At 44.7% G+C, this 20,436-nt stretch overlaps 2 protein-coding genes across 2 annotated transcripts; one reads left to right on the forward strand and one right to left on the reverse strand.

The window, feature by feature from the left end:
- Nucleotides 1-1,509: 1,509 nt before the first annotated feature.
- Nucleotides 1,510-12,850, reverse strand: DHX8 (DEAH-box helicase 8). The gene is made up of 23 exons (XM_418105.8): nucleotides 12,721-12,850; nucleotides 12,393-12,478; nucleotides 12,112-12,184; nucleotides 11,773-11,858; nucleotides 11,160-11,269; nucleotides 10,745-11,056; nucleotides 10,300-10,444; nucleotides 9,754-9,957; nucleotides 9,291-9,378; nucleotides 9,054-9,151; nucleotides 8,800-8,947; nucleotides 8,347-8,528; nucleotides 7,800-7,994; nucleotides 7,383-7,568; nucleotides 6,665-6,875; nucleotides 6,153-6,334; nucleotides 5,785-5,925; nucleotides 5,346-5,501; nucleotides 5,009-5,146; nucleotides 4,537-4,665; nucleotides 3,745-3,941; nucleotides 3,421-3,600; nucleotides 1,510-2,932 (listed from the first exon to the last, which is right to left on the reverse strand). Exons 1-23 carry the CDS (start codon nucleotides 12,830-12,832, stop codon nucleotides 2,713-2,715), a joined length of 3,579 nt encoding a protein of 1,192 aa, XP_418105.5. The 5' UTR covers nucleotides 12,833-12,850; the 3' UTR covers nucleotides 1,510-2,712.
- Nucleotides 12,851-14,640: 1,790 nt separating this feature from the next.
- Nucleotides 14,641-18,787, forward strand: PHB (prohibitin). Its single transcript, NM_001177735.1, is given in 7 exon segments — nucleotides 14,641-14,678; nucleotides 15,180-15,305; nucleotides 15,686-15,847; nucleotides 16,351-16,493; nucleotides 16,750-16,866; nucleotides 17,900-17,995; nucleotides 18,421-18,787. Coding segments are annotated over 6 exon segments (819 nt in total). The 5' UTR covers nucleotides 14,641-14,678; nucleotides 15,180-15,217; the 3' UTR covers nucleotides 18,634-18,787.
- Nucleotides 18,788-20,436: the final 1,649 nt, after the last annotated feature.

Raw genomic sequence — 20,436 nt, forward strand, 5'->3', positions numbered from 1 at the left:
AGGCACAGCCCAGCAGCTGACACAGCCTCAACCAAACTGATTTCTACCTATCCAAAACCCCGGCGCAGTTCAAGGATCCCAGTACAAACGACTTAAATGTGAGTTATTAAAGAGGAAACAACAACAACAACAAAAGGCAAAACCAAAAAGACCAACCCCATAAACAGCCCAGCATGGTACTTTAGTTTCGAAGCACTTTGCATTAATGCACAACAGGAACACAGACATTATGAAAACTATGAAGGAAATCAGCGCAGGGATGCGCACCTGAGCACAGGTGAGCAGTGCCTGTACTCACCTTTGGTGCTGCAGGGGCTCTGGGTGCACTCCTCAGCTCTGATCCTTGAGAGGTTTCCCTGGGTTTGTTGTGGAGAGGGTCACACCTCTGTGCTCAGAGGCAGCTCACTGCAGGAGGACCCCAAGGCTCCAGCAGACACCCAGAGGGCAGGGCTTGGAGCTCGGCTCCAGCTGGCAGCTGTGGGCCTCAGCACTGCTCATCGCCACCTGTGTCAGCCAGCAGCTCCTCCTCCCCTCCCTGGCTCTGCTCAGGTGCACCAATCTGCCAATGGATTTCCATCAGCAGAGTTTTCAGGCACTGACAGTGGGGCAGAGCTTGGTGGTAGAAATGAACAGTCACACTCCAGAACAGCCAGGAGCCACCACGATCCAATTCATTTCCACCTCTTTGCTTTTATCGTGGCCAAAGGGAACTGTTATTTCGAAGAGAAGAGAAACTTTTCTCCATTCAAGGGCTCCCTCCTTTCCCTCTTGAGCACAGACTGCTGCCCTAGCAGCTCCATGAGCTCCAGCACCATTTTCAGCCCAGACCAAGCAGCACAACCCAGCTCCAGCACCTCCAGCACAGACACCAGCCCAAGGATTTATGCAGGTGACAGAAAATGCACACACAAAACACGTGTGCTCAAAACGGGTACTCACTGCATTCCCAGCTGGCTTAAGGAGAACAATACATTCATAAATGAAAAATTCCACGCCAGTGCTAATGGGTCAGCATCACAGCCCCCTGCAATTGTCACAGAAAGCTCATGGAAACTGAATTACTACAAACAAAGCCCCTGTTGTATAAGGAGCACTTTGCTGTCACATTGGCTCTGGTAACGAGCCCATTAATGAGGCTAAGGTAGTTACTATAGCAGATGGAGCACGTGTGAGGGCGGCTGTAAAAAATCACATTTATCTTTCTTGCATAAAGGGCAAAAGGTTGGACTTCCAGGAGGAAATAAGACATACATGAGGCAACTCACCAGCACAAGCTGGAGGCAAATGCCAGTCTGCCTGCCAACCATTGGGGAATGGCACTCGTTGCAACCCTTCAGTTTATTCGTGCCCAGTTATTCACTCCCTGTCTCCTTTCCCCCTTTACTTGAAGCTAATTCACTGCTAGGCTTGTTCTCTGTTTGCAGGCAGAAGGGAAATGGCTCAGAAGAGGATTCAATAGGACAACTGTATCTGCACAGTGACACAAGGAAAATTAAAAGCCTCCAAACATACAAAGTTTCTAATTCTATTTACCTCTGTAAAGATGTAACAGCAGGGAAGGGCTCAGGGTATTTATATAACATAAAAAACCAGTATATACAACATCTCTGACCACTTTTGTACATAGATACAACACATCTTTTCAGAGTGAAGCATTCCTCTGGGCTGCTGGGTACAGAACAGCCAGACAAGTCCTTTCTACTCATTTCAACACCTTTAGCAAACGTCCCAGGTTTGGGGAAAATGAAGAAGTTGGGGATCTCCATCTGTGGCACCAAATAAGTTCCATCTGTTTGCAACAGAAAAAAAACAATTTACAGATACCTTCAGCATGACATAGTGCACAGTGGATAGTCAGATCTGCTCTTACACAGGGAACTGCTACACCATGCTTTACAGACATTTCAGCTGTAAGAGAATATCCTACTGAAAAGCCAACAGTTGTGATGTCACCAAGTGTTGTAAGTGGAAATAAAACACATGACACATTGTAGAGAAAGTCCAAACATCTGCAACCACTTACGCTCATAGACAGAGCTGTGCTACAGAGTGGATGTGGTTAATTACCATTTGATATACTAGCCTTCAGCACATAGGAGATGGTGAGGAAGGATAAGACTTGCAGTCTGACCCGTGCCATTATCCAAGCGTAACAGACATTCTAGCTGAGTTTCAAGGGACCTTTCCTGCATTATCCCAAAGCCATAGATACTAAATAGCTCATTGCAGAAGGGGCAAATAGTTAAACTGAACAGGAAGAATGCAGAATAAGCAGCTCCCCCAAAACAGCCACTATCTGACAGTGTAAGTTGAAATACTTAGCAGAGTAAAGAAATAGATTTGTCTGGCCATTCCAAACAGTGAAGTTGGTTAGCAGCTATTTCTTAATCACTGCCTTTTTATTGTTGCTCTGCTCAGATTCCTGAGCCTTAAGGTTTTGTCTCTAAAAAAAAAGAGGGAATGACTCAAAAAGTGTTTCAAGGACCGTTTCTGAAGTGATGCAATACACAGAGGACATCTGTCACGCTGCTATGGAAATCTGAAGAGCGGCTGACATAAGCAAGCACCGCCCCCTTGTGCTTTTTCTCTGAAAACACCTCTTTTCTGTCAAGTTTGTAGGTGAACTCCAATTGCAAGTGTTCTAAAAGGACACTCAACTGTCCAAAATGGCATAGGAAAGCAGTAGCAGCCTGTGGGAGGAGGGAAGGGAGGTTATCGGCGTCTGAATGCACGTGATATTCTCCAGGCATTGGGCTCCTCGTAGCGGTTGTACAGAGGTTCAAGCCTCTGCTGCTTCTTCTGTTTGCTCAGTTTGGTTGGATCTGAAACCTTGAAGAACGCTGGTGCAAATTCCACCAGCCAGCGGGGATCAATGGTGGTCACTTCACGCATGTACTCCTTGGTGGTCAGCACCAGTTCGTGATACACCACCCTGTGAAAAGAGACAGCAATTTGGGATACTGAGATCTCCAAACAAGAAGAGGCATCTCAAGGGCTGCACTTTATCTCTGATTCTTCCCTCGTTCAGCATAACACTCCAAAAGAACCCTCCTGAAGAACCACCTTCTTTTTCCTCTCCTACCTCTCCAACACAGAACTGCTCCGTTCTATTCAAAACAATTCATTCTCTCTCCCTCTCAACATTCAAACTCGATTCCATGAAACAAACACAGAACTACCACCACTTCAGTCCCAGCTTTAGTTCTAAATGAAAGTCTCGTGTCTGCAGAAGCATAAATGCTATCTGCAGACAGAGCCAAAAGCAGACTTGAAACTTCTCTTACTCCACTCACTGCTCAAAGTCAGAAGCCTGCACTTCAATCTGTATTCTACAAATAGAGCACACTATAGGCTTTTAAGTTACGGAGTCTGAATTGAAACAGGAAATTACATGATTTCCCTTTCCTTATGTCACCTTACCATTCTGGCTGCCTGTTGAAGAGAGCACTGGATGGGTGAATATAGACTACTTGTTGATCAATGAGTGTTCGATAACCCTCCTGGGGATCCTTCTTTGCTGCATTTCGGAAGAAGCCACTGCAAATGGCCTTCTGGACTCGAACTGTTGCCTTGCCACAGGACACCACATCCAGCTTGTGCCTGCCAGAAAAGAGTTAGGGAGAAAAAAAAATGGAGTTCTCCATTTCCAAGTGGAATCACTAGCATCAGATTAACACATTTTGTTCAGTTACTACAGTATAAGAACACTACAAATTGAGTACCTGCTCCTCTGGAGATGCTCACCTGTCCATAATGCCCAACATCTGCTTGCGGATGTCCTGTGCCCTGCGTAAGGAGCGGGCTTGGATAAAGTTTTCATAGCACCAAGGATTGGAAAACTTATTGTTCTTCCAGGAATTGTACACAGCCAGCAGAGTGAGGTGGTCACCTTCTGTCTGATGGAACTTGGCTTTCTTCTGATCAGCAAGTGCTTGTTTATCCTAACACATAAAGTAGGCATCTATCACTTACATCTTACCAGAGGTACTGAAGCAGTGGCTTTGACCCTGCTGCTCTTCCAACCCCTCCCCACTTGTTCCAATCTGCTCATAAGTCATTAATTAGACACTGTATTACATAGTCTGTTAACTTCAATTTTGGTCTAAGATGCAGCAGGCCGTCTTAACAAAGAATCAATGGTTCCAAAAGGAGTCTGCTGCGAAGGAATCCTACCACAGCACAGTCTGCTGCTTGCTGACTTAAAAGCAATCATCAATGGTTTGTTCTGAAGAAATACGTTCCATGTATGCAAAAACGACAAAGCCATTCTGATCTGCAGAGCTAAAGCTGACTTGGCTTAGGATTATATGTGTTTACTGGGAAAAGAAAAAGACTTGTAACTTCCATCTTCCCACCTGCAAAGAAACTACTGCATCTCCCCAGCTGCAGACTGTTTATCCAAAATAGATATCAGATATGTAATGCATGAACCAAGAAGTTTATTTTGGGAGATATGCTCACTCTCTAAGACCTAAGGCAGTCAACACAAAACACAGCCATATTGTAACAGTGTTTCTTCTCAGCAGCATTCCTTACCTTAGGCCTGTAGAACACATTCTGAACAGACAGCATGGAGACTATTGTCAACATTTCCTCACTGCATCCCAGGTGTACAGACATGATCAACATCTTACACAACATGGGCTCCAACGGGAATTCTGCCATCTGCAAAAGAATTGTTTCAGAGTACCCTGAAAAGCCTCAAAAAATCTTGAGTTCCCTCAGTGGAATAGAAAAAAGCTCTTTTTCTATGCTTTCTCGTCAAAACAGTGTGTATTACCCAGAATAATTATATTCAACGTTAAATTATTTGTCTATATACACACACTCACAAGGATATCTCAACATTTACAGGAGATTATTTTAGATATTCATAAAAATAACCTTATGAATAAGCAGAAATAACAGCTGCTCCTTAAAAAGCAGAAAATTCAGAACAACTGCTCCATGTCACCCTCTAAACACTGGCAACCCCAGACAGCACCAAGAAGTGATTTATTTAGCCTACCCTGCGTCCAAGTCGAGTGAGCAGTCCCTCATCATCCAGGGCTCCCAGAGTGTACAGCTGCTCCATGGCAGTGATGAGAGTTTCCATTGGGGGAGCATCCATAAAGTCGAAGGACAGCAAATCATTGATGCCCATAGCCTGAGCAGAGGGAGTGGAGAAGAGGCAAGTTACAGCACAGAGGAGAAGGAAGACACCAAACTCCAGCCAGAGATATATAAGCATCAAAACTTGACACTAACTTCAACTGACTGAACCCCCATGGAAAGGGTTGAGGCAGAATCTAACTTATTGAAAAGTTTCTCATCAGGCTGACTTGCTAAGTCAGAGAAATACCCACCTTCAGGGAGAGTACTGTACTGGCTAAATTTGTTCTCTGGATCTCAGGCACGTTGGTTGTTAGCATTTCATCTCGATAAGCACGCTCTGTGTACAGCCTATAGCATTTCCCAGGTCCTGTTCTCCCAGCTCTTCCTGCTCGCTGCTTTGCTTGAGCCTAAAGGTAAAAAAGGCATGTCAGTGAACAGGTGTAAACAGGTACTGTTAAAAAATGCGAAATACAGTAACTATTCACCATTTTATTTGTAGTAATAGAAAAAAGATTTTCAATACAACCCAGGAAAGTTATGTTTTCCTTAGCACGGCCACAAAGAATCCCAAGGAGTTTTCAAAAATGAAGTTTTATCATTGCCTTACTTTGCTTCCATGTGCTTGGATTCCATACCATTTAAATGCATGTTAACAGCAGGAAATAAGAGCATTAAGTACAGAATGCCTACCTGTGAGATTGGTGTAACAACCAGCTGGTCAATCCCAGTCTTGGAGTTGTATACCTTCTGCTTCACAAAGCCCGGATCGACTACATAGTATATTCCATCAATGGTAAGTGATGTCTCAGCAATGTTAGTGGCAATAACAACCTACAAACAACAGTTTGCTTCAGTAACCACTTTGTGTAGGCACATATGCAAGCAAAGACATTCTCCATGCTACGTAAAAGCCACCTTTTCTCCAAAACTACTTCACTTTGTCTGAAGTAGTAACTAAAAGAATCATAAATGCTAAAAAAAAATATGATCAGCACTGTAATATACCCAACTATTAAAATATACCATCAGAAAATGAAGTCACACTTAGCTGAAATTACCTTTCTGCTTCCTGGTGGGGCTGGGTCAAAGATCCTGGTTTGCATTTCACTGGGTAAGGCTGAATATACTGGGAGGATAATCAGCTCTGGAACATCAGGTCCTAGAGATTTCATCCTTTCATAAAGGATCTCACAGGCTGTGTCAATCTCCTCCTGGCCAGTTAGAAACACCAAAATGTCGCCTACAGAGGAAGTAAAATGCATAGAATCGAGCATGTATGCTTAGTACAGCTTCTGAATTACCACATTTCCATATGACACCTTTCCATCTGAAGCAGAGAGCCCCACTTTTGCTAGCCCCCTCAGCCAGAAGCAACACTTTGTCTTTCACCCAACATCTTCAGCATTTTATTTACTGTATTTGCAAACAACAGACAATAGTGCCAAGGACACTGTTCTGCTCCTGTTACCAACCACATTCCATGAGTCAGAAAGATATTGCTCATAGGTTACAGTCCCTCAGTTACCTATCACCCAGATTCACCATCCATGAATCATGACTATCCACTCACCTGGTGGTTCAGTTAAGTGGATCTGCATTACTGTAATCAGACTAGCATCCAAATAATCTGTCTCTGGCTCTTTTGTGTACAGAATTTCAACTGGGTATGTTCTGCCAGGAATTGTGAAGATTGGAGCCTCATAGAAATACTGAGAGAACTTCACAGCATCCAGTGTTGCTGACGTCACTATCAGCTTCATATCCTGCCGTTTCTGCACTGTCTGTGGCATGGAAAAGAAAGTTCTCAGGTCACTTATTGTCTTTGGGATGACTAATATAATATATGGCAATTGATTTCAGGCAAAGAAATATTTCATATTTAAGAAAGAAACATGACCAGCTGTCTCAGGCAGTTGGGTGGCTCATTCCAGCATTGAGAATTTCAAATAATCAGCCACTAAGGTCACATTTCAAACCTTTCTTGGCAGCACCCATCACAGAAAGCTTTGGCCAGAGAAGGAAGAGCAATGCAATAGCGTTCCTCTGCTCATCCATCGTTAAGAACACCTTGGAGAGCTAAAGTTTTTTGTTTCTGTTGAATTTTGCTTGCTTTATCTTCACACAGAGAAAAACATGGACTACAGATTATAGGAAACATTGCTTTGCTTCCTAAGAAACTCAGTACTGGAATAAACTTGACTTGTCTGGCCTTGCCTTTCCCAGTGGGCTCCTACCTGTATACAGTACACAGAGGACATCAGATCAATAGAAATCAGCTATGACATTACCTTTTTCAGGAGTCCAAAGAGCACATCTGTGTGAATTGTCCGCTCATGGGCTTCATCCAGCATAATAATGGCATACTGGGTCAGATCAGGATCTATCAAGCACTCTCTCAGTAACATACCATCTGTCATGTACTTGATGACAGTTTCAGGGCTAGTGCAGTCTTCAAATCGAATGGTGTAGCCAACCTAGAAGGAAAAGTTGAATAGAAAACACACCGTTTTTACATTAAAACCGGATCTGCACCTAAAAGAAATAATTACTACCATTAAATCCTAGTTTGATTATTCTGCCAGCCAATTTTACAGCTTACAAGGGAACACACACATATACATGAGCCAAAAAAAACAGCTCCACTATTGATTTCTCCTGCTTTTCTTCATGCTTATTCTGGCACATCGTTCAACTCTGAAATTCACCTCCTGTCCCAAACAGCAACCAAATTCTTCTGACACTCTCTTCGCAACAGACATTGCAGCCACTCTGCGAGGCTGAGTGCATCCAATCTTTCCTCTTGATGTGTACCCTGCCTCAGCCAGGTATTGGGTAATCTGTGTTGTCTTCCCAGATCCTGTCTCTCCAATAACAATCAGAATCTGGTTGTCGTGCACAGCCTAGAAAAGATCATAAAAAATACATACGTAAAGAGTTTCAAAAATGAGAACGAACAAGAATAAACATAGTATGGTTAGGGCTAGACTGAGGACCTACTTCTCTGACCCAGACCAAAAGTGATATGCTCTTACTGAAAGAGTCTGCAAACTTCTCAACCACATAGCTGACAAATCTCTTTACCAATGTGATTCCAGTTTCAATTTTGATTTACTAATATATAAACTAGTAAATAAAAATAATTACTTTGTGCTACAGTTCTGCACTTATCAAATGGTTATTCACCTACTAACAAGCTAAGACAACGTTTACATTAAATTACTGCTTGTTCAAACATCATTTCAAGAGTCTTACTTGTATCAGCTGCTCCTTCAGCCTGAAGATCGGGAGACTCTCTCTCTGCTCAATGATAGAAAGCTGTGTCTTCTTACCATAAGAGGCTTTGTTGCCACCAAATGCATGTTTCTTCCACTCTGGGATATCATTGGGCATCATCCCAATGCCTCGCATATTTGCAGCTATTTGCCTTCCATCCACTAGAAAAGAAACAATTCCATTATCACATTTAAGTTCACACAGCACAGGTCCCAATAATCCTCCTCCTATCGCTCCATCATCCATGCCTTCTGTACTTCTGTTGTGTATTTATGTGTTTTGGAAGTTCCTATATGTATACTCCCTCTATTACATTAATTTCCAGGCTAAAAAATAAATTAAATTGTTTCACCATCCATCTTGCTGTTTAGTAATGCATCCTCAGCTGCCACAAAAAATGCACAGTTCACAGTTACATGTATTCAGGCATACCATCAGGGAGAGGATCCACCCAATGCGTGTTAAGTCCCATGGGGATAGAATCCATCTCTGCTTCTCTTTGGGCTTGTTTAAGTTCTCTTCTTTCTTTAGCTAAAGCACTCTGCATCATTGCAGCCTGGGACAATGAACCATCTGGATTCTGAAAAGCAAAAAAAAATAAAAATTAAAAAATTAAGATTTCAAGTGCTCCAATTAAATCAATTAAATAAAGTGTACTGTCTTTAATCCCAGAAATCTCTTCTTACCTTTACTATTTTTATAGGACTCATATCCATGCTCTGTTTAGTATGACCTCGAAGGAATGGTGGTTCCTCTTCAACTAACTCAATCTCAAGATCTTCATCTAAAATCAAGAAGTGGTAATTTTAATAGAAAGTTCTAAATGTTTAAGAAAATTGCTACATGTTTCACAGTCATTTTGCATCAAGACATGTCCAGAAACATAAGGAATTAAGAACCATAAGACTATTTAGAAATACTACCTTCTTCATCATCAACTTTAGGAAGAATCCCAGTCTCCTCATCAAAGTCAGGAAACTCTTCCTTGGAAAGCACATTAGCTGCAATCATCTGGTAAGACAATGAATAAAACATTAATTAGTCCTCATGAACGACCACAGCTTACACCCATGAGGTCTCAGTTCTAATGATACTGTCAGACTTGTAAGCCAGGAAAAAAGGAATGTTCTGATTTCAAAATGAAGGACCATTCCTTTGCTGAGGACATTCCCACATTCTGGCACACATCTCCCCATATCATCCAGCCTTAGAACAGTCTTTCTGTTATTAAGCATAACATCAGCATGAGACAGCTGGCCAAAAAGTCCCACGAGAAAGCAGCAATTTAGAGCCAAGGTACAAACTAAACTAGGCACTGCATTTTAGACCACAAAACCTTAGCAGTTTTACTTAGTGACACCCTATTCTTCTCAAGACAAAACACACCTGCTTTATTTCCCATTTCTCTGGGTCTGAAATTCGGGTGAGGCGTTTCCGTTCCAGGGTATCATCCTCCACCTCCGGGGCATTCACCAAGGACAGGTGACTGGGTCTGTCTGGATTTCTCATAGAAGTTTCTTCATTGGTTTCTCCAACCAAGTTTCTCCTCCGGTTTGGATTCAAGTCTTCCCCCGTGTCTTGATCAACATCCTACATCAGATAGATTAATTAGTCAGCTCTACCTACATTGCATCTAGACAAGCATAGCAGCAGCTTGAAGTTTCATCGGTCACTCAGATGAGTATCAAGTAAAAAAAAACTATTCAAACTATTACATCAGAAACACACACAGAAGAACCTAAAGAGAATGAATATGAGATAACAGATTGCTTAAGTTACAGCTGTATCTCTGACTTGAAAGGTTATGTGTTAGCGTTCAGTAATAAGATAACAAAAAGAAATGTAATCTTTAACCATCTTAGCATCCCATAACTTCTACATTAAGCACCACAGAATGGATTCCACATCCTGTGGGACGTGACAATTCCATACCTTCATGCTCAGGCTAGTTTTGGATCCAGTAAAGGATAACACTTTGACCTTAACTCTTTGTCCTTTGCTCACAACATCAGCAACATTGGCAACACGTCCTTCTCTTCGAAGCTCTGAGATGTGGACCAAGCCCTCCCAACGCTTCCTGTAGGTGAAAGAGAGGTACATGAGATGTTGAACATTATTACTTAGATGGTCCTTCCCTTCATTCAGAGTCTGGATTAAAATATTTTGTTGTGAACTGATTGTCTGTGTATGTTCATAAAGTGTTCCTTCTAAAAACAGATAATGTTCTCTGCTGTCTAACTTATTTTTCTGAAACAGAACTTCATTTTGGCAACAAAAGTCAGTGTACCTTTTTGTAGCATCATAACCTCTTTAAGACACTAGCAGAAAAAAGCAGAGACAGAACAGTACCAGATTTGTGGTAAATATTATCACATACCTTAGTCCTTCCAGCTGCACAAAGCACCCAAACTGCATTATGCTGGTGACTTTCCCATTGTAAATGTCTCCAATGGAAGGCTCCTCAGGTGGCGGACGGTCTACATGTTTGTCTCTCCATCTCTCATTGCTCCTCTCGAGATACTTGTCTCGATCCCTACGGTCCCTGCTTGGACTCCTGCTCCTGCTCCTTGAGTAGTATCTGGATTTACCCCTGTTCCTATCCCGAGTCCTGGAACGAGACCTAGAGCGAGATCTGTGCCTTCGTTTCCTGTCCCTGCTTCGGCTTCGGCTCCTCCTCTTTTTCTTTGCCCTTAACAAACAAAACAAAATATATTCACACTGAAATTCCACAAAGCAAGCAGGCAACATTAACTGCCAACATCCATTCCCTTAAAGATGAACTAAAAACATACCGGTGGTCACTGTTCTTTTGTTTGCCTTGCCTGTCTGCACTAGGCATCAGAGCTTCAAGTTCTTTAAGTGCATCTGCTGCCACTTTCACATCATCTTCATCCAGCATATTCTGCAAGAACAGAGAATCATTCTATATGACAGCTGAGAAAAAAATCTGTCACAGAGAATTCACCTAGAGAAAAAATAATCTCATGCTTTTCTATTCAGAAAGAATACAAGTAAAAAGAATGCAAGTTAAAAAAAAGAGCAGGCAGAATACATGATAAGAGCAAACAAATAGTGTAACAAAGCTACTTTACTTTGCCACAATCGTGTGCCAATTCTGCTTCTAGGTAAAAGACAGCTTCATCCCAACACCTGAAATTGTTACTGAGTTACAAAATACGACTTTCTAGAAGCAACTGTTTGTAACAGCCATTCCTGATGACTACACCCAATAATATCAGCCTTCAGGCTCTTTTATGTTTTATGTCTCAGTCTGCTCTTATTCATGCTTTGGCTGGAGATACAAACGCTAACATGAAGAAAAACTTGAAATAAACAGAGACATCAAAAAAGCCACAAACTCCATTTTCACACAGTCATGAAAGAAAACTGAAATAATGACCTTACCCTAACATTGGGATTGTCTGGCCTGCAAAGGGCTGGAAATAATTCCTTCAACCTTTCCTTTTCCGATTTGGGTTTGGTAACGACCTCTGATTTTGAGATTAACAAAACAAACAAATAAACAAGTAAGAAAATTTTGAAGAGTCAAAATGATTTCTCCTCAGCCTTTCTGAAACTGAATATAAAGTTAAACTTTCTTAATACAGATCTTACGGATTTTAGAATACTAAATATATTGCTCTCATCAAATACAGACAAAAACTGCAAAGGACTTAAGAGTACAGTTTTGTTGTTTCTGTTTCTTTTTTACTGAAGTGATGGAAAGGAAAAGACTTCACTCACCTTTACTCGTAGATGGTTTTGATGGAGGCCGCATTGTCTGTATGAGACGCAGCAAGTTACTGATAAGGGAATCCTGAAAACAGAATAGAAGGCTTAGATCTAAGAAGTGATAGCATCACTTTTGTTTGTTACAATATAGGGGTAAACAACAAGGGCAAAGAAAATTGAAAAGCTGAACACTGCATAGCTCTGCAGTTCAAGAAAATCAGCAGCCAATCCCCACATCTCTCTTAGATAAACCGGGACAAAGGAACACACAAAAACATTCAGATCTCACTTACGGTGAACTCAGCCCCATTCTTTATAAGAACAGCTTTAAACGTGTCAAACGTCGTGTTTTTCTCAGCGAGACTGATGACAAATTCAGCTACAAAGAAAGAGCACAAAGTAAATCAAACAGTGCGAGGGCAATGCCTAGCTAGATCCATCTACCTACAGGGCAGCGGCTTCGCTTTCTAGAGGCTCACATCAAAGCGCTTCGTCACAATGTCTCTTCAGAAGACTTTTTATATATTTCTCTGAATTTCAAAAGCCCATCGCTGAAGGTGTGGGGGCCGTTAGGCCCGGCTACAACCGCCCTCCCCACAGCTGCCGCCCTGCCTTGCTTACCCAGGTCCTTGTCATTGATGCCCAGATGGTTGTCGAGTTCGGTGCAGACCTTGGAAACCAGCGACAAGTACTCGAGCTTGGCGAGCTCCTCTAGAGCCGCCAGGTCCGCCATGGCTTCCCCCGTACACTCGGAGCCACTTCCGCATCCGGGAGGCACCGGAAGTCAAGCTGATCATAGAGAGGATGTGGGTGTGCTAGAACATCTCGCTCCGGAGCCAATCAGCGCAGGAGGTGCACGCTCGGGGCGCAGGAAGTGCCCGTTGCTAGGCAACGCCCGCCGCCGCCATGTCGGCCTTCCACTGGGAGGCGAGGCGCAGACAGGCGGCGCTAGAGCGGCGCAGGGCTGCGTTGCTACGGGTGTGTGTAGGGCCGGGGCGGGGCCGGGGCCGGGGGCGTGGCGTTGGGGTGGCCCTCATCGCCCCGTCCCTGCTTTGCAGGCCACGGGCAGCTCCGGGAAGGATACAAGGCACAGCATCGATAACAGCGCGACGCAGGCCTTGCCGCCCGGTGAGCAGAAAGCGGCCCCGCGGTCCCGGGGTGAAAGGAGGGGCTGAGAGCCGGCCCCAGCCCGGCTCAGGGCTGCCTCGTTCCTGTCACAGAGCCTCAGCCCTGCCGCTGCTGCTGCCCGTGTCATCATGCCTCGAACCCCAGTGCCAAGCTGCCCAACCGCTTCACGGTAAGGAGCTCCTCAAGGACCTGGAACGCACGTGAGAGCCACGCAGGACACGTTTAGATTTGTGGTGTTACGGTTTTCTTTTGTGCTTAGATCGTTGAGGAGGAGGTTGGTAACTTCTTCCTATAGGCTTAGTGTGAATAACGCAAAATGATTCCTTGAGTGTTTCACACGTACAGGAAACAATAGTACAGAAGAGACAATTTCCCTTTGCATCTTTAGGCTGTACAATACATGCAGCAATGGTGAGGACCAGGGACTCCCAGACCTCCACCACAAGCAGAGTGAACCCAGCACCGCCTGTGTACAGCACAAGGGGCCATTTCACCAATGTCAGCAGCAAAAGCTAACACCTAAATAAAACAGCATTGTGCCTCAAAGGGAACAGTCTCTCTTAAGCAATGAGTGCTCTCCCAAATCCTTATCCACTCTGGGTGTGTTATGCCCTGTTCTCTCTCTGGGGCTGCCAGGCTCCAGGACTGCTGGCTGAGAGCTGCCCCAGGGAGGAAGCTGGCTTCACCATTTCTGTGTGATCCCAGCAGATGACACAGTGAGGGGCAATGCACCACACTCACAGCCCTGTGTGAGTTGCTGGTTCAGGAAATGTGTTTTGAATAAAGGATCAGAGGTTTTCTTCAGCTGTTCTGGTGCTTTGGTACTCCCCTTAAGTGAGACAGAGGTAAGAAAAAGCTCAGCTGTTGAGTAAAAATTTCTGCTATGTTACCATCTAGAATGCATCAGGCGGCATCTAAATTAGAACTCAAAGCATCCATTTAATACATCCATCATATAGATGGTGCTACTGCGGTCAGACAGAAGGCTGACAGGGCTGGTCCTCCTGTAAAAGTTTTTTTCTCTCTCTCTTTTAAGAGACCAAGAGAAATAGAGAAATTTTGGGAGTCCTTGGTGCCTCCAGGGCACTCTGGAGCACAGTGGGGAACTCTAGGAGGCCTCTAGTATATCAGAACACGTTGGGTAGCCCCTGGAGGCCTCCAGACCCCCCCCACCATCTTGACCGACCCCGCTCCCTCAGACCGCAGTACCTCGTTTCTGTCAGCGGACGGCAGTAGCGGGCAGCAGGAGAAGCAGCCAATGGGAAGCAGTCTTACTCAGCAAGCGGGCCACCGCGGAGCTCGCCGGGAGTTGTGTCCCGCCCGGCAGCTGAAAAGGCAACGAAGAACTACAAGTCCCAGAGTGCCGCGAGGAAGCGTGGACCAATGGGGAGCGGGCGTCTTGACGTAGCACGCAGGCGCGGTAGGGTGGGCGGCCGTGGATTCATGTGGAGGTCAGGGGCGCTGCGGGAGGAGAGCGGGGTGGGAGGGGGTGAAGGGTCTCGGGCTCCTGGGAGCTGCGCTGCGATCTGCGGGTAGGAGCGGGACCTCCGTTTACCAGGCCTCTGTCCTGGGAGTCAGCGGTCTCAGAGAGCGTGGATGGGAGGAGGGCGGTGGGGAGAACGGGGACATGTGAGGCACTTAAAGTGGGTTCCAGGTGTGGGGTTCCTCGAGGGGTACGGAGGGGATGGGGGGAGCTGGGGCAGGGGAGAGCTGCTGGAGCATGGAGAGCTGCGGGGCCTTGGGATCAGAGCCCAGGGAGAAGCTGCGTGGTGGGGGGGAGGGAGGCCTGTGTGGCTGCTGTGGGGGAGAGAAAGAGCTGTTGTGATGATTGCTCCCACTGCAGGGCGGGTTTTTTGGAGGAGGGATACTTCTCAGGTCTGTAGGTGCACACGTGCAGGGCTGCCTGGCTTTCTTGTTTTGTATGGTTTTACTGAAGTTGTGGATTTTTGCAGGAGGTACTTCTTAAAGGGGCTAGAACTGCACGTGTGAAATGGCTGCCAAAGTGTTTGAAAGCATTGGGAAGTTCGGCCTGGGGCTGGCTGTTGCAGGTGGAGTTGTCAATTCTGCTCTATACAATGGTGAGTGGGACAGGCTGAGCGCTTCCAGTTCTCTTTATATCCTTTTTGCCAGGGTGTGTGGTTGCTCTGTACTTTTGTTGCTAATGGTATCTGGGGAAAAGAGTTATGAAGCCTTTCAGGGCTGTTTTGTACCTCGTGCATTGCGTAAGTAGGAGGACTGCAGACTTTTCTCAAGAAAACTGTCACTTGTGAGCAGGCTGAGGGGTCAAGGGTTGTGGATGAGTATCTCTTTTGATTTGTTGCTCCTAAGAATATAAATATTTTCACCAGTTTCACACAGCAAAAGGCCTTAACTAACTGCCATGGACTGTTCCTATGGAAGTTTTGGTGCTGTGCAGATATAACTTGTGACAATACTGAAACTATGTTTTCTTTTGCAGTTGATGCAGGACACAGAGCTGTTATCTTTGATCGATTCCGTGGGGTCCAGGACACAGTGGTAGGAGAAGGCACTCACTTCCTCATCCCCTGGGTACAGAAACCAATCATTTTTGACTGCCGTTCTCGCCCACGTAACATACCTGTCATCACTGGCAGCAAAGGTGAGTTTTGGACTGGGCAGCTCTACAAGATCTGGGCAGTCTGATGTGCTGTGTGTGTGTCTCACTCTTTTGCTGCTTTGCAGCTGGGTGAACAGAGGCATGAGAAGAAGCTTTCCCACAATCAAGACTTTTATGATCGTTAACCTGCTGAAAAGTACTATAGGCATGAGGGCTTTCTTTTCTGAACGTGGAGATTCAATGTGTGCAGAGTTTAGCAGTCAGGAATAGTTTGATATTTGTCCCTTAAATAAGAAATTTCTTTGTTTGCAGTAGGGTCAGTAATTCCCTGCATTACAGACAAACTGAAGCTTAAATTTAATCTGTAAGGAGCATTTGGATCCCTAAGTGAAAAGCAGTCCTTGGTGAAAGAAATACTAAAAACCTTTTCTTTCTCAGAAGTCTGAATGTTTATTTTGTCTTATTTTGCTTTCCTCTGGAGAGGACAACATCAAGATATCTCCTGCCCATGAGGTCTGCTGCTAAATTTGTGACTATTTCTGCAGATCTACAGAATGTGAACATCACACTGCGTATCCTGTTCAGACCGGTGACTGCGCAGTTACCCCGGATCTTCACAAGTATTGGAGAGGACTACGATGAGCGCGTCCTGCCCTCCATCACAACTGAAATCCTCAAGTCTGTTGTGGTAAGAATAGCATGAATGCTGCTGGGCTCCACCCCTCACCTCTCTTTTGTTTTAGCACTGATGGGACCTGCTGAATTGTGGAAAATGTAAAGCTCCAAAATGAGGCTTCTCTTTCTACTCCTTGGCTCTAACAGGCAATCCAGAAGAGTTAAAACTGTAGCCATGCTAATTGCTTCCCTGTCATTCTAACTACTTGGCTTTACTTTCATGGAGTTGGGTGACAAGCAGAGATTCTGAGAGCTTTCTTCTCGCTCAGGCTCGCTTTGATGCTGGAGAGTTGATCACTCAAAGAGAACTGGTCTCCAGGCAAGTGAGTGAAGACCTCACAGAGAGAGCAGCAACTTTTGGCCTCATTCTGGATGATGTATCCTTGGTAAGAGTTCTCCTTCAGTTTTTCTCTCTGTGCAAATAAGAGCAGTAGGGAAGAAAATTATAGAGGATCAGAGAAGGGGTGTGAAAGCTTGTGTATGTGGACCACGTCTGTCTGCAATTGCACATAATGCAGTGGTTACGGTTCAGGTCAAAGCAGCTGGTCGTGTCACTGGCCTCCTATGTCCTTGAGCAAGTTCTTGAAAGCATTACAGCACTAGCTTATCAGCAGTCTCCATTATTAAAGGGCTTGTGTAGTTAAAATGAGAAGCAAATGATTTTGTGGATGATAGATCAGTCTGCAGATTGCTATAGAGAAGCCTGCTGTTCCACAAGTACCCTGAGACATAGCATCTTTTTTTTCCTAATAAGTATACAGCTTTCACCTCGTAGTGTCTTCTAAGACTATCCAGGGAGTGAGCACTCCCCTCCTTCCTCCTTAGAAGCTTTGTAAAATTAAATCTTTGCAGACTGACTTACATATGCATCTCTCTCTTCTGGGATTTCCTTCAAAAATCCTGCCTAGAGAAAAGGGAAACAAGCATTTTTATCTGGCTTTGAACACACAGGAAGTGTCTGCAGGAATGTGGCTTTGTGATTTTTTGAGTCTTTTTTCTGAATACATTACTTAAGGAAACTCACACTTCCCCTGTAACATCCCAATAGTTTGTATATGTACAGAACAGGTCAGGGAGGGCACAACAGTGCATAGTTGAGCATGAAGAGAACAGGGTTGCTTGGCAGACTGCAGGCTTCTAATCCCTAAGCAAGAAATGGTAGGAGGGCATGGTATGTCTCTCAAGATCTTTGTGTTAACCCATTTGCTGGATTGAAATTGTGTTCATGGTGTCTTCCTTGAGACTTTTAAAAAGGAGGGAAAGCTTGCTAGGCTTAGTTTCTGTTACACTGTGTTTTTCTTAGCGATACTGGCTTTCCATCTTCTCTGATAAAGGCAAGATGCCTCCTGCCTTAGAGGTGTGATGTTGATAGCAGTGTTGCTGTAAATGCTGTTGTGGACTGTGATTTCTGCCCTGCAGACCCATCTGACCTTTGGCAAGGAATTCACTGAAGCAGTTGAAATGAAGCAAGTGGCCCAGCAAGAAGCAGAGCGAGCCAGGTTCATTGTGGAAAAGGTACTTTATCCTTCTGAGAAACTTTTGTTTGGAAACAGTTCCTGATATCTCTGTCATTCCATCTCATGGTGAATGTTTCATTCACCTGGTGTCACTCAGAATCACAATGCTAATATGGTTCACAGTTCTCAAATCTTTAGATAGTTATCCACCAAGAGTGCCCTTAGGTGAGTTGCTGTTTCAGGAGGTTAAGATAAGACAATTTCAAGTTGATTTTTAAACCTCTTCTCCACAGTAGGCAAAAAAATAATGTATGTATGTACAGCTTTAAGATACAAACACCTTCTGTTTTAGCTCTCTTAAGTCTTCTGGAGGAAAGAACAGTAAGGGGTGGTGAAGGGGAAATTTATACTTTAAACTTGACAGTAGTATCTTCCTTCTCTTTTCTTTTCTGCTCATTTTTCTTCTCACCTGTTCCCTTGCAGGCTGAGCAGCAGAAGAAAGCAGCTGTCATCTCAGCTGAGGGAGACTCCAAAGCAGCTGAGCTGATTGCCAACTCACTAGCCACTGCAGGTGATGGCTTAATTGAGCTACGCAAGCTGGAGGCAGCTGAAGATATTGCTTACCAGCTCTCAAGGTCTCGCAACATCACCTACTTGCCCTCTGGACAGTCTGTACTCCTCCAGTTGCCACAGTGAACCTGGCTCTGCAGCCACAGCTAACCTGATCACCTTTACCTGCCAGATCAGCTCTTTGCAGAAAAATCTTTGCATTTTCCTGATTCAGTAAAGCAGCGAAAATGAAAATTCAACTGATGTAGGATTCTTAAATAAAACTGAACATGCTTCAGAACAGACCTGTGTGCCTCCCATGTATTGTCAGTGTAGTGGCTTCACCAACCATTAATTAAGCTAGGTTGAAGATACCAACTTTTCAGGAATCTTGAGTAAAGGAGTGTTTTCTTCTGTTTGTTTCCGGGCTCAAATAAGTAGCCCAGTGACACTCAGAACACCACAGTGCTTGTATCAGGTGTTGCTGCAATGTTCAGTGCCTTTAGACTGACTGAATGTGGGCTGTTACAAAGTTGCAGGTCCTTGGACTGTGGAACAGATGCTGAGGACTGGCTCTTCAGTCAAGCCAGTGTTTTCTCAGGTGTTAGCTAAGAGCAAGAAGACACCTTGGCTGTGTAGTGGCTTTGCTATTTGTGAATCATGCCAGTGCCAGCTGGAGAGACAGTGGATTGTGTCTGGGGGTGACAAAGCAGTGATTCACTTAATGCGGTGGGTGGATTTCAGGCATGGAGGACAAGATACTTTTGCAGGAAGAACTTCTTACATGCATGCTGTGCATCTCCTTTGTTGCATCCTGATTTATTCCCTGCCACTTCTGTTGTGTAGCTTTGGTTCCTTCACCAAGGTCAGTGGATGTGACAGTCGGTCTCTAAAATAGAGTTCTCAGAAGGGCACGTGAGGTTACCTTTTTCAGAAAGCAAAACGAATGCAAACTGAAGAGGGGATGGAGTCGGCAGCTATGCTGCTCTGCTCTCCCACCAGATGGTGGCAGCAGCTATTCTGCTATGTGCACGTGGAGGGTGGTAGGGACCAAGCTGTGTCTCAGCCGGCTCGGAGAGGATGTCCCCCTGGCCTGGGCAGAGGATGCACAGAGCAGACTTGGAGAAGGACACACACTATAGCACACTGCCCAGGCAAAGGAGGAAAAAAAGCTGGTATAAAAGCTGTCTAACAGGCAGTGCTGCTCTGGAAAGCAGGTAAAAATTTTTATTCCCTGTGCCAGGCTGTGCTGAAAGACCCTAGTGTTGGTACAAGACTGGCAATTTTTTCAGCCTGAAGTCTCATAGTTACTTGGCACCATAGCAATTACAGTAATGGCAGCACAGACTCATCACTGATAATGATCTGAAAGCAGCCCAAAAACTAATCTATGGGGACTGATAGCTTTGGGTAAGGTCTGCTGTTTGTGAGCAATATGAGAGACTTGCTGGGGTTGTTGCAGGGCCTAGTAGGAGGAGGAATGCAACCTCCTGTTGTAGCATTTGGTTGCTACCTTCACACATCAAAGCCTTACAATCCATGGTGAAATCTCCCAGCCCACTCTGTTCTGCCTTGTCTTCAAACTTCCAAAGAAGTGTGTGGGGGGAGATTCTTCTCTCCCTTCCCCCTGGAGACTCTGCTTTACTACTTCTTCCTTTCATGCTAGTGGAAGAACTCAGCTTTGCACTAACCGCAGCAGCTGGGCTAGCCCGCTAGCAACACACAGACCAGCCAAACAAGCTTTTGTTCGTGATAAACAAACAGGAAACTGTTTGATTTCCTCTGTGTTCACCCTCTCTCTTCCTATTTAAAAGATAACCAGCCTACCTGAGTTGAGAAGGGAGCAAAAGAAACCACACGGACAGGTGCTCTGGAGCAGCTGTACTTTGCAGAATGGTTGTTGAAGAGGAATGGGCATCTACCCCAATAGTTGCTAATATACCAAAACTG

Source organism: Gallus gallus, chromosome 27 (genome assembly GCF_016699485.2).
Source record: "Gallus gallus isolate bGalGal1 chromosome 27, bGalGal1.mat.broiler.GRCg7b, whole genome shotgun sequence".
Taxonomy (NCBI): Eukaryota; Metazoa; Chordata; class Aves; order Galliformes; family Phasianidae; genus Gallus; species Gallus gallus.

Excerpts from the sequence above, each read along its gene's own strand:
- DHX8 (XM_418105.8), bottom strand. The coding sequence starts at position 12,832 with ATGGCGGACCTGGCGGCTCTAGAGGAGCTCGCCAAGCTCGAGTACTTG. Across the intron at positions 7,569-7,799 it reads GTTGCTGTTTGGGACAGGAG|GTTGGCTACACCATTCGATT; the intron begins GTGAATTTCAGA and ends TTTTCCTTCTAG. Across the intron at positions 6,876-7,382 it reads TCTTTGGACTCCTGAAAAAG|ACAGTGCAGAAACGGCAGGA; the intron begins GTAATGTCATAG and ends TCCATGCCACAG.